Source organism: Syngnathus acus, chromosome 16, assembly GCF_901709675.1.
Source record: "Syngnathus acus chromosome 16, fSynAcu1.2, whole genome shotgun sequence".
In the NCBI taxonomy this organism is placed as follows: domain Eukaryota; kingdom Metazoa; phylum Chordata; class Actinopteri; order Syngnathiformes; family Syngnathidae; genus Syngnathus; species Syngnathus acus.
This window is the reverse complement of record NC_051101.1, coordinates 6,690,113-6,705,965: the sequence shown is the minus strand read 5'-3', so window position 1 is coordinate 6,705,965 and position 15,853 is coordinate 6,690,113. Positions and strand designations below refer to the sequence as shown.

General features: G+C 40.0%; 2 protein-coding genes across 2 annotated transcripts; both read left to right on the top strand.

Moving 5' to 3' along the window:
• Positions 1 to 2,782: 2,782 nt before the first annotated feature.
• On the top strand, positions 2,783 to 8,251 carry LOC119135840 (14-3-3 protein beta/alpha-like). Its single transcript, XM_037273792.1, has 6 exons — positions 2,783 to 2,924; positions 5,427 to 5,738; positions 6,358 to 6,481; positions 6,672 to 6,835; positions 6,909 to 7,004; positions 7,434 to 8,251. Exons 2-6 carry the CDS (start codon positions 5,436 to 5,438, stop codon positions 7,467 to 7,469), a joined length of 723 nt encoding a protein of 240 aa, XP_037129687.1. The 5' UTR covers positions 2,783 to 2,924; positions 5,427 to 5,435; the 3' UTR covers positions 7,470 to 8,251.
• A 952-nt stretch (positions 8,252 to 9,203) lies between these two features.
• LOC119135839 (polyadenylate-binding protein 1A) lies at positions 9,204 to 15,174 on the top strand. The gene is made up of 15 exons (XM_037273791.1): positions 9,204 to 9,998; positions 10,162 to 10,355; positions 10,526 to 10,641; positions 11,746 to 11,885; positions 11,991 to 12,085; positions 12,189 to 12,326; positions 12,474 to 12,569; positions 12,643 to 12,915; positions 13,043 to 13,133; positions 13,213 to 13,335; positions 13,439 to 13,581; positions 14,215 to 14,299; positions 14,389 to 14,519; positions 14,653 to 14,743; positions 14,824 to 15,174. The coding sequence occupies exons 1-14, from the start codon at positions 9,806 to 9,808 to the stop codon at positions 14,740 to 14,742; spliced, it is 1,908 nt and encodes a 635-aa protein (XP_037129686.1). The 5' UTR covers positions 9,204 to 9,805; the 3' UTR covers position 14,743; positions 14,824 to 15,174.
• Positions 15,175 to 15,853: the final 679 nt, after the last annotated feature.

Sequence of the window (15,853 nt, the reverse complement as noted above, 5' to 3'; positions counted from 1 at the left end):
ATAGTGGCAAGCAATGTTAATAATAACTTGGAGTGATAAATGGTTGCAAAAAAGAATGAAAGGGAAGGGAACGAAGATGGTCTCTACCAACACATTTCACATTCTTTAATAATTATTAAAATCATTGTTGCCGGGGAAACAGCAAAGCCATGACAAAACGAAACCAAAACTAATCATTTACACCAAAAATGTACGTTTTTAAGTATACTCATTGTAGGCTAATAGGGCATCCAGATTGATCTTAGTCGTAGCAAAGAAACACAAAACAAATTATTTTCTAGGATATTCCTTCAGAAAAAGCTCTCTATTCAAAGTCTGTTCCACAGAAATCTCACATACACCAACTGTACTGAAATACATCTTTGGTCACCAAAATTTAACCTATTACAATTCACGATGTCACATGTGAATACTGCCAAATAAAGACATTAATTGAGCAGTGTAGGTGTGGAAAATGCATCACAGCGTCATAGCAGTCAGCAAATGCTAAGCAAGTACGCCCTCTAGAGGGGCTGTGGGTAGCAGCACAGTCAGGCTGACGTCATCGCGCGGTGTTAGGTTTCTTCACACTCAAAATGGAGTTGGGAGTCGCTGATGGTGTAGGCCGCAGGGATGTCAAACTCATTTTTGTCACGGGCCGCATCGTAGCCATAGTTTCCTTCGTAGGGCCATTATGATTGCCAATATAAAGTATAGGTTACAAAACAAACGGATTCAAATTTCTTAAAAAGACGAATGGTAATGAAAATTGCAAGCAATATCTATACATATTTTTTAAAGTGTAGACAATTTGTAATTTTAGGAATGACACAAAGTCGATGCAAAATTTGTCTTCGCGGGCCACATAAAATGAAATGATGGGCCGTATCTGGCCCCCGTGCCTTGAGTTTGACACCTATGGTGTAGGGGTAGCTTGTCTGTATTGTGAGTTTGATTCCCGCTTGTGTGTGCGTGTGTATGTGTATGTGTAAAAAAAAAAAAACACACACCCAAAATGGAGTTAGAAAAGGGGTCCAGAAATACAGTCTATTGATAACACACCAATAAACAATATGAAGCAATCACTTACTGGAGGCTGAAGAACAAGGCGCTCTGCAGCTGGTGACCATCCATGAAAAGTACCTTTATAAGGAACTGCAAGCAAACCTCCACAGGCAGATGATATAAAGTTGGAAATCATAGACCTGTGAAATGGCTACTTGCAGACCACTTTCTACCCGAGAGGTCATGATTCACTGTCAGGTTTGAGATTCCTACTTCAAACCGTACCTTGATCAAAACAAGAAAAACAGACATTGTGCACTTTTAAATCAATAAAACATGGATATACACTTAGGGGCTCATACCCAACTTGGAAGTAGTGAGAATGTGATGATACTTAGTAATTGAACATATGGACTACAGACAGAATTACGTTTGTTTGTAACTGTTGACAAATCATACATGTCATGGCCGTTCTGTGTACCAACATACACTGTAAGTTGATAAGAACAAGCGTTGTGCTCATCTTGTGACTGAGGTATTGTAATCGCTGAGGTCAGTCGACTTTGCAGTGGACTAACAGGTTTTGTGCACTGCAATTTTCTGTTTCACCCTGGAGACAAATACTACTTGCTCTCGCACCTCTTACCACAGGAAACATACCGCAACTTGAGAAGTTGAGCAATTTAAACTCAGATTTTGTAGCCTGATAGGTTAAGCAACTACCATAATTTAAAAAATAAACAGTTGCTAGTTCCTATATTAGATGTGGCCTGGACAGACAATGCTCGCTAATGTTCCCCGCCAAACTGAAATATTGTACAGGGAACTTTCCAATACAATTTTGGTTCCCACATATGAAGGATTTTCTAATGTAACACAGTTTCAATCTTTACCTGTTTGCTGCTTGTCACGCCAACTCTTCGCCCTTTTTTTAATGAGTCTAATGTATTGTAGACTACAGCACCCCCGGGACCCTAATGAGGATAAGCAGATCGGAAGATAAATGAATGAATGAATGAATGAATAATACATGTGTATGAATTTGTGTGCATGTATGCATATAGTATATACACTGCCATGCGAGCAGCACAGAGGATGGCATTAATGCCACACATATTGACTATTTCCAACAGCTTTTCCAAGATTGATACGTGTAATGCATAAATTAATCGATTTGCTTCAACTGACGTTTGTGTCTGTCTGCGAGACTGAACTGAATTAGAACTGGTTTATCAGGTTAGACATCTCATTCCCTAAGTTTCTTTTTAGTTCTTATCTTTTCCATGGAACCACACCTTGACAAGAAAACTACACATTGTGGGGTTCTTTTAGACACAAAGAAGGGTGTTTTATTCATGTGTAGAAACATTAATAGCTAACTCAGGAGTGTCCAAGGTGCATCCCTGCCATCCATGCACAGCAGGGTGACTAGTAGAGTTTTTTTGGGGGGGACGAAATTGTGCCGAACCATGACTATGCTGGGGACAAGTGTAATAAAAATATGTTGTTTTTTAAATTGTAATAAATGTTAACGTTAAAAGGTATCATAATTTATTTAGTCAACATTTTTTATCCTTTAAAATACACTTTTTTCCACATTGACGACAAGCTGAGATGCTTCTTTTTAATTAAATATGTATGTGTGCAACTACAAAATATTTTATATTATATATAAAATATTATAAATATACGAAATATGTTTGTTTTTTTAAGCATGTTTCATAATGGTGGTGAATTCTCTCTTGGCCCTGTGAAACTACAACTCCCTTGATGGCTAGTGCATGGTTACCATGGTGATGTTGACGTCATCCGCCCTTGCACGGGCAGCGCCTTTAACCATTAGAATTGCAAGGAAACCCCGTCGACTCTTCACGCTGACAACGCTGAGAGAATCAGCTGGAAGTTGAAAGCCCAAGCTTCTGCGATCTACCATTACACGGGTAGGAAATGAACACAAACGTATTGTAACTACTGTGTCGCGTTGGCATAGGCGATTGCTCGACTTTTGTTGCGTAACAAATGCAGCGAAAAATCCTCCAGGTTTTTGTAATTGTAATTGACCTTGGGTTTGCGGGAAAATGCCGACAATTCATCACTGACAAGGAACAATGGCTAGCTCCATTACAATGAAACGTGTCTCGTAGCTGCTTTCAACTCGAAAATGGAACGCGAGGAAGGCGTATCACGTCAAGACTAAGCTGATACAACGTGTCTCTACCAACTAACTTGAACCTGTTGGGTTGGGTTTGCTCACTGTCCAACAGTAGTTAACTGTGATGGAAACCCACGTTGGTCGTGGTGCTTGCGCGATCGCTGCTGGTATCTTGTAGCTAATGGAATTCTTGTTTGCTTTCGTTATTAAGTTCAATTGAGATCCTGAGCATTGATTATTTGTGAGGATCTTAACGCAGGATTTTAACAATTATTTTGTAAACATCTGACAGATTGTTAAACATCGAACAACCTTTGTCACATTTTGACAAATGCGTTGCTTTAGTGGGAATTGCATTAGATAAAAGCTATGTGTGGAACCTCATTGCGATGTCAAACGTTGTCGGGGGCGGATGTTACAGGAAATGTGTCACGAGGGCAAATAATGTCGCATCCTTTACGCGGTTGATATTTTCCTTCATAATTTGCCTTTCAAAGAGATGTAGTTTGGGTGTAATCGTCAATCGGCCACGAGCAGGTAAAGCCTGATCCTAAAAGTTTGTTGGGCGAGACGCAGGTATGGGCATGGGTGTGGTTTATGTATGCAGGAAAAGAGCGGGGGGGGGGGGGGGTTGTGTTTGCCCTGCAGGTTTGTGAGAAATTAGAATAACTATGAATATACAGCATTCCCGGTACGTTATTTATAAAAACTGCCATATTATTAGTCACACAATACTTGATTTGTCTTTATTTGTCGCTGTCCCGCAGCCTAATGAGCAGTTGAGATGTTTCTTAAAGAGACAGTGTGTTGAATGTTTTGATTTTTCAGTGTGCATTCATTTAAAACAAAACAATAAAAATGAATTTCAATAATGAAAACGTTTTACATTTTAAATATATGGTCACGCCTCACTGGATTGTACACAGACATGTTTTGCAGCCAACTTTCTGCTACGGAGTAAGTCCCCCGATCACAAGCTTGTAATTATAGCATCTGTCACAAATGCAATGCTCTTACTTAGTAACTTTGAGGGGATACTGGATCATCTGATAGGTGGCAGGTCAATCTATACCAAAAGACTTCTGAAGAAATTGGTAATAGGCTTTCAAAGAGTGATCTTTCTGAGGCACCTTAGTGTGTGTACTTCAAAATGCACATGCCTTAAACTTCATCGTACAGTATTTTATTGGTTCACCATTAGACTGCACTAAATTCTAAACATTGACCGTTTAACTGTGTTTGCAAATTCGTATCATCATATCACTGAAACTAAGTGCAAATTAATATCAGCTCCAAGATCAGGACCAAATAAGATGAATACTATCATTTTCTTTGCAATATATAAACAATATTTATTAAATAAACGCATCCGTTGTGCAAGACTTAAGCTCTTTTTTTCTTTATTAAGCTCTGCAGAAGCAGCATAGATTCGGAGAAAATCTGCAGGTCTATTAAAAATAAAAATAAAAAGTACTAAAGGAGTTGTTTCATCTGCTTCAAAATATTGACAAGGTTATAACGGAGGAGGAATGGTCACAGGATGGCTTCTTACAGTGAGTCTGAGCTCCAGCCGTAAGATACCAGATAGAATCAAACTGAATGGAGTCGGTCCACTTGAAAATGCACTCTGCTTGAAAATTGTTGTACCCCACCTATCGAGATACTGTACGTATCAAATTTAGGTGTGTCCTTGTACAACATTATCACTTCAAGTATGACACCGATATTGTGTCCTAGAATACCGTCCGATGCCGATGTAGTCTGATATGATATCAGCAATGTTACATGTTTTAATTAATTTTTTTTAGTATGAAACTGTATTCAGTGAATCCGTGTCTTAATTAGCAGTTCCATTCACCCTTTAATTAGTATAGGTTTATTTACAAAAGCCTTTGGTATTGTATCGAAATTGCCTTTATTGTTTCGCAAAAAAAATCTGTCAAAACATTAGGCCTTGTATCGATATATATCTCATTGGTTAAAAAAAAAACCAAAAAAAACTCATCTTTACACCCCTACTTTATAAAGACTATGAGGGCCAATAGGGATAGTGGGAGAGCTGAACGTAACCTGTGGGCTGCACTTTGCCCACGTTTGCAAAGTCAAGAAAAAAAATGGTTTTAGTATTGACATAATTGCAAGTGACGCAATAAACATGCAAGCTGCAACATGTTTAAAAGCACGGAGGCCTCTGAGAAGTTTAAACTGCTTTTGTATGCGAATGGGAAATGCCTGGCTAGTTCTTTTTTTATTTTTGAACACATCTTTCCTTTTGCATTTGTTTTTCCAGTAAGCCATCATGAGTGGGGAATCCAAGGAGAACTTGATCAGAATGGCTAAACTGGCCGAGCAAGCGGAGCGCTATGATGACATGGCTGCAGCGATGAAGTCTGCCACAGAGAATAATGACAGCGAACTGACCAATGAGGAGCGCAATCTGCTTTCTGTTGCCTACAAAAATGTAGTTGGGGCCCGTCGTTCTTCTTGGCGGGTTTTGAGCAACATTGCGTTGAAGGTCGAAGACGACAGAAAAAAGGAATTGTCCAAAGAGTACCAGGAGAAAATTGAGACAGAGCTCAATCGAATCTGTCAAGATGTTCTGGTGAGCTTTCTTTTGTAAATGATGTACATTATATTTATTTGAGCTTCACTTAATTACTTGTGCTTAACTCTGTCCTTTTTAAACCAGGAAAAAGAATCAGATTATCAATTGTCAAACTCCATTCGAGAGAGTGGTGTTTACATTTTTAAAGAATGTTCAAGTTTTTGACTGTGACTTCCAAATTTCCTTCTGGATGATTTGAAAATGGAACCGCTTCCTACTTCCCACCAACACACAAACCACAAAGATTATAATAATGATTTAAAGAACATAAAAATGCAACAATAAGAAAAAAACCATGTTGACAGTCTCTTGTGGGGTGTGCCGCTTTTCAGAATAAACCAATTACATTTGAATTTGTGGTAAATAGGAACATTGTAGAAGTGATCATTCGAAAATAGATGCACTCGCAGCGTTAGCATAACAATGTTGCATACAATATCGGTTTCCTCATGCCATAACCATGGTCGTCTTACACTTAATAAAAGTCTGACCGTGCGTGTGGGCAAAGTGCATTCACACCCCTTGTACATGAGCCCAATATTGAATTTATTCAGTTCTAAAGGCTCCGGACGCTTAATAGTTTATTTCAAAATTGTAATGATCTTTTTCTGCTCAGGATCTCTTGAATGTTCATCTCATTCCAAAAGCCACTTTGCCGGAGAGCAAAGTCTTCTATTTGAAAATGAAAGGCGACTACCATCGCTACCAGGCCGAAGTGGCAATAGGGGATGACAAGCAGAGTATGTGAGATTTTATCTAAGGAATCTGTTGGTGTGGTTGTGTTTGAATGTTCATTTTTTGTGTGTTACTCCTGTGGTGAAGGTTAGATTGTGTTGAATGATGCATGGAATAATTGTGTTTGGCATTTATCCTTTATGTATTTTGGTTCTTTGATGGGTTTTTAAGTGTCTAATCTTTGTTTAACTTCAGAAATCATCACAAACTCAGAACAAGCCTACCAGGAGGCTCTTAAAACCAGCTCAGAAGAGATGCAGCCCACACACCCAATCCGACTTGGTCTCGCGCTCAATTTCTCTGTGTTTTACTACGAGATCATCAACTCACCTGAAAAGGCCTGCCAATTGGCTAAAACAGTAAGAACTTCTACTAATGCTTGACAAAAGAGGACAAATTCCGAACCCTTCAAACTATTCTTTTATCTTGCAGGCTTTTGATGACGCCATTGCAGAGCTGGAAACGGTGACAGATGATTCATACAAAGACAGCACACTTATCATGCAGCTACTAAGAGACAACTTGACAGTAAGTTTCTCAGTTTACAATGCTCAGTCTACTTTGGATTTTTATACCTATGATATCCAGGGTAGGGCTGCAGACTTTTTTTTGACAAGGACAACAGTTGCCCCAACTCCAAATTTTATGGGTTCAAGCAGAACATTTACGACCAATACATGGACAACCCGCGATAAGCATAGACATCCAATAACTAAACACCACTCGCGTTCAGATTGGGAGCAACCGTTCTTTCCAGTCACACCTTTCCAGATCTTAGTGTCATTGTCAACCTGAGCATTAAAGGCTTCCAACATAACAAGAAAGGCTCTAATGGGTTCGCCCATCACATAGGTGGTGAGCCCATAGAAAGGGGGGGCCTTAAAATAAATAGAAATGCTTTGTGTTGCTTAATTCTCTTTTTTTTCCCTCTCACCCATTTTCTGTACCTCCTTTCAGTTGTGGAACGCTGACAACCAGGGCGAGGATGTATAGAAACCAAGACATCAAGCAAAACCCCGTCAGTCCTTTCTGTCTACCTGCCATCATCCTGACTCTTCCTTCATCAGGACCATAACCACTGAGACCACCATAACATTATTGTTGTCCTTTTTTTTTAATTCAGCATGTTACATGTTGTTTTCTTTTGTAGAAATGAGGATGAGATAATGGGGTACAGTTGAAAATTAAAGGGTGCTTTTGTTATTTGCTGCTAATCTGACTACTTTTTGGCTGGGGGATGTAGCTTTTATACTATTGTAGTTGTGGGTCGGATAGCATGTTTTCAACCCTTAAAAGTTAGCAAGCAGTTCTACTGTTTATCTCATTTCTTTGTATGGTTTTGTGGTAAAGGTGAATATCACCATTATCTCCTCACAGGAGTTGTTGAATCTACAACAGAAATGAAAGGTTACATTCCATCATTGTCAAATGTTGGAATTTGAGGTTTTCGTTGGGGGGGGGGGGGGGGGGGGATGATATGCCTGTTCACAATGTAGAAGTTACAAAGTTTGGACTCCACACGTCTTTAATGGGTTTCTTTTTGTCACAGAAAATAATGCTTGTTACTTTTTTTGATTTTTTTGTTTTAATACGCTACCTTTTGTCAATCTAAAGTGCATCTATTGGTAAGACAATTGGTGGAGATATTTGTCAGGTTAGCTGGCTTTGTTAACTTGATTTGGAATCACTCAAAGCAATCCCCACTTTATTTGGAGGGGTGATAGATATGTAATAAAATAAAGAATAAAGATAATTTAAATTTGTCAGGCTAAGAAGTTGACTGGAACTGTGTTTTTATTGCGCAATATTCTTCTGCCCACAGGAATGATTAATTGTTTAGAACTCAAAATAGAATTTTCAATGGTAGTTTTTACTGTGTGAGTCATTGGTATTTGTAGACTTGGTTATACCACTAACATCAGCATTTTCATGCAAAATGTTGAACACTGACTCTGATCAACAAGCGTGTGGTTACCCAAAATGCAGACTGAACAAAATCTACAGCGGAAGTTCAAAGCAGCCACGTCTCATCAAACCATGAGCCAAGGTCACACAGAAGAGTTTAGTTTTCAAATGGAAAGTTATATTCTGTATTTTTGTTTGTGGAACAACATTGTAGCTTTCTTGTTTATATAATTTCTCTTCAAGTCCCTGAAAAGTGGAAAAAAGTATAAAACAAAATACAAATAAAATTTGATGCACAGCCTAGAGTTAGTGTCAACCCTGCCAAGTTTGAATGGTATTTTTAAATTGCTATGTATACAGTACATAATGACGCTTTTTTAAAAAATCCTTCTCCCCACTATCGACCTGGGAATGATGTTTGGAAATGTGGAAGGAAGCCGTAGTACACAGAAATATCAAATTTTACTTCAACCACCTTTGCCAAGGATTATGAAAGAGGTTTTGCATTAATAATGGTAGTCTTGTGAATTTGACTATTTTTCTAGAGGTCCACTTTCTGACTTGAAAAATACATTAACAGAAGAGAAAAAAAAAGAAAATTAAGAAATTGTTCCTACAATGCTCAACGAATGCGTTACCTCTTTAAAAAAAAAAAAAAAAAAAAAAAGTAAATGGGTGCGGCTGAGTTGGAAGTGGACGTTGGGAGGGCAGCTGAGGATGATAAAAAGCGTCACGAAGGCAACATAAACTATCGCGAGATTTGTGACGTCATAGTTAGTGTCGACCGCCCCGACGTTTGGACTGATATCGGGAAACAACCTCTACCGACCTTCCTTTCATTCCTGTAATCCGTCTGCGTTGGGTGTGCTCCGTAGCTAGCCACGGCACACATTTTATTATTATGAAACAAACCAAAAGCTAGAGCGCACACGCAGACATATTTTTATAAGAAAAAAAAAATCGGTGAAGCAGGATTTCATTTGCCAACTCAAGCAACGCGTAAAAGAAGAACCTTAGACGGACCTTAGCACGCTAACGTGAAGATAACCGCCATTATTGAAAACGTGGGTGGTAATTCAATCGCTGTCTACCACGTTTCTAGAAGCAGTGTTAGTCATTCTTGTTGATTGTATCGATAGCTTCGCGAGTTTACGCACCATTTCGTTTTGCTTGTGAACGATACGCAACAAAATAAGTCCCACGAGCCGCATCGCTTAGGCCACGCTTCGATAGCTTTGCTAATCAGGCCAGCTAGCCCACGTTGCCACCTTTGGGAGGTAACGTACGGAAAAACTCGTCTGGGCGCCCAGTCGTTTGCGACGGGATAAAGAAAATAGCCGCTTCACATTGAAGACGGGCGTTTTGAGACCTTTAATAGAGCGTCGATTGTCATAACGTGTCGTGTCTGAACACGCGTCGTCGTCATGAACCCTAGCGCTCCTAGCTATCCCATGGCCTCCCTCTATGTGGGGGACCTGCATCCAGACGTAACCGAGGCCATGCTCTACGAGAAATTCAGCCCGGCTGGGCCCATCTTATCTATTAGAGTATGCAGGGACATGATCACCCGTCGGTCCCTTGGTTACGCATATGTGAACTTCCAGCAGCCAGCTGACGGTGAGTCTTCAACGATTGTCGAAAGCTAGTTGTAATGATTAAACTGCAAGCTAGCTCAACAGCAGTGTCGCGTTCGAGACCACTGTAGTAAAGGAATGCATTCGTCAGCGAATATGTGAGCACTGCCGTGTTTATCGCTTTCTGATTATACCGATCTTTTCAGCCGAGAGAGCCCTGGACACCATGAATTTTGACGTGATCAAAGGCAGGCCACTTCGCATAATGTGGTCTCAACGAGACCCCTCTTTGAGGAAGAGTGGAGTGGGCAACATCTTCATCAAGAACCTGGACAAGTCTATAGATAACAAGGCCCTCTATGATACGTTTTCAGCATTTGGAAATATCCTATCCTGTAAGGTAGGTGGAGCTGTCAGCATGTCTTGTGCACATGTTAGTTTGTGGCTTGAAAGATTTGCATACTCACTACTACTTTGCATGGCATAGAATCACATTGTTGGTCAAATGTATTTACTGCAATGCATGGTGGTGGAGATTGTTACTGAAGTGCTCAATGTTCCCTCTCCAAGGTGGTTTGTGATGAAAATGGGTCAAAGGGTTACGGCTTTGTGCACTTTGAGACCCACGAGGCTGCTGAGCGGGCCATTGAGAAAATGAATGGCATGTTGCTCAATGACAGAAAAGTGTAAGTGGGTTTATGATTGACAATATTGAGTGAAGTGTTTTACTAATATTAATCAAATGAAATGACAGTCTGTGTGTTTAATGATTAACAAAATCTAATGAACAGTATCTTGTTTGAATGTATCAAGGCTTAAAATTCTTTGCTGTAAAGCAAAATATGCTTTATACAAACTTAAATATTGAGATCAAATTAATTCATTTCTTAAACCGCGTAACTAAGGCACAGTTTACTACCAGGTAATTTAGTCACACATTAACATGTGTATCCATAGGCATTTGTCTATATAATAAAATAACGACATACAAAAACAATTGCTAATTTCCTATGTAATTGTCACCCATGAAGCCCTTTTCACACTGCACTTAGTATGAAAGAGTTGCTCTGCAACACCCGAGTTGCCAATATGTCCATATTTATAAGTGCTAACGTCGCAGTTTGTTGGAGTAAAAGATTTCCTTTTTTTTTTTTTCTGGTTAGACCACACCTTGACAAGAATTTGTCGTAATAATAAAAAGTCCCCACTTTGCTTGTTATAAGGAGACACACAGCAAAGGAGACACTAATTACTCTACAGAACTTGGATATTTTAAGGACGTTGTTACCTTTCAATAAGCTAAAATAGCGCTAATTCACACTGTCGGCTATTCTCCGATTGGAGACGCTTATGACATTACGCCACCATTCTCGAACAATAAAATTCCCAATTCAGGGCGTAGTCAGAAGTCCTGGTTGTGCCGCACAGCAGCGCTCCGTTTTGTGGTCCCAGCCCTTCAAACACAATGAGCGAGTCTGAGAGCGTACTGCGCTCTGTCAAATGTAATGTGAAAAAGGCTTCTACAAGACTGAGGTCTGGGCTGTTTCAACTAAATCAAATTGCTGAACTTATGTTGACTACATTGGATTCGCTTTGACATATTTGATGAAAAAAATATCAATGGCCCATACCTCATTGCCATGTTGTATGACAACTCTTAGTCTTACAAATTAGAATACCCCAGATGGACTGAGCGGTAACTAGTATGATGTAAATAATAGCTATAGATTTAAGTCAAATTGTAATCAAGACACATTGGCTAATGTTTTTTGTTTTTCTTCGGTTAATAGATTTGTTGGGCGATTCAAGTCACGTAAAGAGAGGGAAGCAGAACTTGGAGCCCGTGCAAGAGAGTTCACCAATGTGTATATCAAAAATTTTGGGGAGGATATGGATGATGAAAAGCTCAAGGAGTTGTTTGGAAAATATGGTAAGTATTGGATAAAAACAATTTTTCACAGGCTAAATCAACAAAAATGTCTTCTTCCTTGCTTGGCCAGTGGTATTCAGTTTTTGCCAATTGTCTTTTCTTTAGGCCCAGCACTCAGTATCCGCGTTATGACAGATGAAAGCGGCAAATCCAAAGGATTTGGCTTTGTCAGCTTTGAAAGACATGAAGATGCACAAAAGGTAGGAGGGATTAAAGTCCTTTGGACCGTGGGGTAGAAACTTGCCAATGTTTCATCTCATGGTGTACAATATGTATATCTTTTAATTATATATCTATTTGTAGGCTGTGGATGATATGAACGGTAAAGAACTGAATGGCAGACAAGTTTATGTTGGGCGTGCCCAGAAAAAGGGGGAGCGCCAGAATGAGCTCAAGCGCAAATTTGAGCAGATGAAACAGGATCGCATGACCAGATACCAGGTTTGTTTCGAAGTACACTTGGAATGTTTTTGTGTCCTTGAAATTTAATGATATTCATTCGGAATTGTATTGAAAGACTTTTTTTTAACCTCATGTGCAGCAATTTAAAGTTCAGACTCGAAAGCAACTTGTGATCTTGTTCGCCAGGGTGTCAACCTGTATGTGAAAAACTTGGATGACGGCCTTGATGATGAGCGGCTACGCAAGGAATTCTCCCCATTTGGAACAATAACAAGTGCTAAGGTGTGGTCTTGAATGGAACAGCTAATGTTGAATTGAAGTTCACCAGCACTTAATTTGAGTTTCTTCTCCCCAGGTTATGATGGAGGGTGGTCGCAGCAAAGGCTTTGGGTTTGTGTGCTTTTCTTCTCCTGAAGAGGCCACCAAAGCAGTGACTGAGATGAATGGGCGTATAGTTGCCACTAAACCATTGTATGTGGCTCTGGCTCAACGCAAAGAAGAGCGTCAGGCCCATCTAACCAATCAGTACATGCAGAGGATGGCTACTGTCCGGGCTGTGCCCAACCCTGTTCTCAACCCTTACCAAACGGCTCCTCCTTCTGGCTACTTTATGACAGCTATTCCTCCGGTGAGTCTTGCAACGTCAAGCATTTTGGATTTTAATTTTTTTTCTCTGTTCTGTGGCTGGTTATCTCTTAATAATTAGGAATTCAATGTTTTCAAAGAGATGATCATATATTGGCATTTGTCTTTAGGCCCAAAACCGTGCTGCATATTACTCTGCCAACCAGTTGGCCCAACTGCGTCCCAGCCCTCGATGGGCCACTCAGGCTGTGCGCCCACAGCGTAAGTAATCATTTGCATTGTTGATGATATATTTAGTTTTGCTGATGTTAAGATCTAAAACACCATTTTCTATCTCCAGACTTCCAGAACATGCCCAATGCCATGCGGCCTTCAGCGCCCAGGCCCCAGACTTTCAGCGCCATCCGTCCCACTGCCGCCACCAACACCCAGGTCCCACGCATGATGGCCTCTCAACGCATGCGTGAGTATAACTAATGTCTTTACTTTAGCCTTGGATTTTATCAAAGTAACATTAAGAGGTTGTATTCCCCCAAACCCCTTCCAATTTGTTATCTGCACTGCAGCCACCCAGGCCCTCAGCCAGCGCCCTGCCAGTGCTTCGGCCACTGCCGCCCCAGTGCGTGCAATGCCACACTACAAATATGCCGCCAGTGTCCGCAATCCTCAGCAGCACATGGCCTCCCAGCCTCAAGTCCCCATGCAGCAGGTTCATAGTTAAATTTGCTTTCAGTTTTGCTTGAATGCACCTCAAGACTTTCTGAAACCATATACAGTGGTACCTCTACTTACAAACTTAATTGGTTCTGCTGCCATCACGTTTGTAAGTAGAAACTTTTGGAAGTAGAAGTGTTTTCTTCATCTTTTTATTGAAAACAAGCTGGTACTGTCTGCCTTTGTCTGCATGCGTGCACGCTCCTGCAGCAGGAGATACCCCCCCTTATTTATTTATTTATTTTTTAAAACCTACTTTGGCACAATACCAGCCATATTCCGTTGTGAGCTCGACAATACATATGCATTCGCCATTCTTCTTTATGATTTCGAGTTTCAAATTGGTAGGTTTGGGAGACATACTAAATTTGCCCTACTTGTTTTTTTTTTTTGTTTTTTTTTACATTACTAAGACGAATAGAGTGGCAGATCCATGGGGGGGTGACTGGGGCATCTGTTCAAAGTAGATTAAAAAATATCGCTAGGCTCCGGTTCGTATCTCGAAAAGTTCGTAAGTACAGGCATTTATAAGTAGAGATACCACTGTAATCTGTTTTCCTCTCAGCGCTTTTACCCTGAGATGTTTAAGGGTGATGTTGAGATGATGGGATGTGTTTTTGTTTTTTAGCCTGCTGTCCACGTCCAAGGACAGGAGCCACTGACTGCCTCCATGCTAGCTGCTGCCCCTCCTCAGGAACAGAAGCAGATGCTGGGTCAGTATTTTAGTTGCTTGTTTTGGGACACATGAATGTTTCACTGGACCCATTATACATCTTACTAAAAAGCACACTTGTTCCTTCAGGTGAGCGACTGTTCCCCCTGATTCAGAACATGCACCCCAGTCTGGCGGGCAAGATCACTGGCATGCTGCTGGAGATCGACAACTCTGAGCTTCTTCACATGCTTGAATCGCCCGAATCCTTGCGCTCAAAGGTCAATGAATGTCTTAACCTACCCAACACTGGGTGCAAACCTTTTGCAGTGTGTTCCATTCAGCATACCCAGCTCTGCTATGATTTATCACCACCTCGTGTGCAGTGGTTCATCAAGTATTGTTTCGATTTAGGTGGATGAGGCAGTTGCTGTGCTCCAGGCTCACCAAGCCAAAGAGGCTGCTCAGAAGTCTACCACTCCTGCTGGTGTTCCCAGTGTCTAAGGTGTGTTAGGAGTCCTGTTCGACCACAACGCCCAAGATTAGCATTTTATTAAAATAAATATTTCTTGTTCTTCTCTACAGATTGAGCTTTTGAAACCTGCTTCACCGATGGAAAAAGAGAAAAAAAAGTAAACATTGAAAAACCTAAAACACTGAAAACATTGCAAAATGATAAATTTTTTTCTTAAAAAAAAGAAAACCATTTACTCTGCCAGGTCTAGGTAAGGTTTGACTAGACCTTGATCATATACAAAAAAAGTTCTTTAAAAAAAAGCAAAATAGCTAAAATTGAATTAAATTTGAATGCGTTCTTCTGTTTTATGTCATTTTACTGTGTCAATGCTCAAAATATCAGCCATGGTATTGGATGGAGGTACCAGAGCATTTTTGAAAGTTTATAGTTAACTACTGGCTAATAAATTCTCATTCAAATTGTGTGTGAATTATTGTTGTCCAAATTTAAACTTTTGGTTGAGTCAAAATTTACACATCTGACTATTGAACTGTGCACTGTAGGATGTCAGGTACTGGAATGTACCATTGCACCGCACTAATCGATTCTTTAAACAAAAAATACTGTTAGGAACTCTGACAATCGCAACATGACCACTCAATGCAGCAGCCAAGACAAGCAAGTGTTATGGAACACAATGTAGATAAAAAGCTGTAATGTTTTGCAGTGGTATAGAACTGAATCATACATAAGAATCTATCTGACAGTGCCAAATACTTAGTGTAATTTTGTATTTATAGATGAGTAAAATGTAACAAAATTGCATAATCAACTTTCCCTTGTACTGTGGGGCAGCCTTGACCAAGTCCTGATTGCTGCCTGTATTCGAGAAGCCACTGACCATGGATCACGTGCCTACTGTAATATGGACCAATGACTTTGACATTAATACCCTAGAACTGACAAACGTCCTATCCAGTATAGATAAAATGCTTGTCTTTTTTGGATGAACCAATCTGCATATATTGAAACTTTCTATTTGATGCAGATGTAAAAGATAAACCTTAACAAAGGGTTTTGAAATCATACAGGAAAATTCACGAATTAGTGAATCTGCATTTGCCTGTCTGCAAGCAAGTCAGCAGAAGAAAAAAAAAA

What these genes read in the sequence shown, in the direction of transcription:
- LOC119135840 (XM_037273792.1), top strand. Translation starts at nt 5,436, where the DNA reads ATGAGTGGGGAATCCAAGGAGAACTTGATCAGAATGGCTAAACTGGCC. An exon ending in GAATCTGTCAAGATGTTCTG is followed by an intron (nt 5,739 to 6,357) that starts GTGAGCTTTCTT and finishes TTTTCTGCTCAG; the next exon opens with GATCTCTTGAATGTTCATCT. An exon ending in AATAGGGGATGACAAGCAGA is followed by an intron (nt 6,482 to 6,671) that starts GTATGTGAGATT and finishes GTTTAACTTCAG; the next exon opens with AAATCATCACAAACTCAGAA.
- LOC119135839 (XM_037273791.1), top strand. Translation starts at nt 9,806, where the DNA reads ATGAACCCTAGCGCTCCTAGCTATCCCATGGCCTCCCTCTATGTGGGG. An exon ending in TTATGACAGCTATTCCTCCG is followed by an intron (nt 12,916 to 13,042) that starts GTGAGTCTTGCA and finishes ATTTGTCTTTAG; the next exon opens with GCCCAAAACCGTGCTGCATA. An exon ending in CCGAATCCTTGCGCTCAAAG is followed by an intron (nt 14,520 to 14,652) that starts GTCAATGAATGT and finishes GTTTCGATTTAG; the next exon opens with GTGGATGAGGCAGTTGCTGT.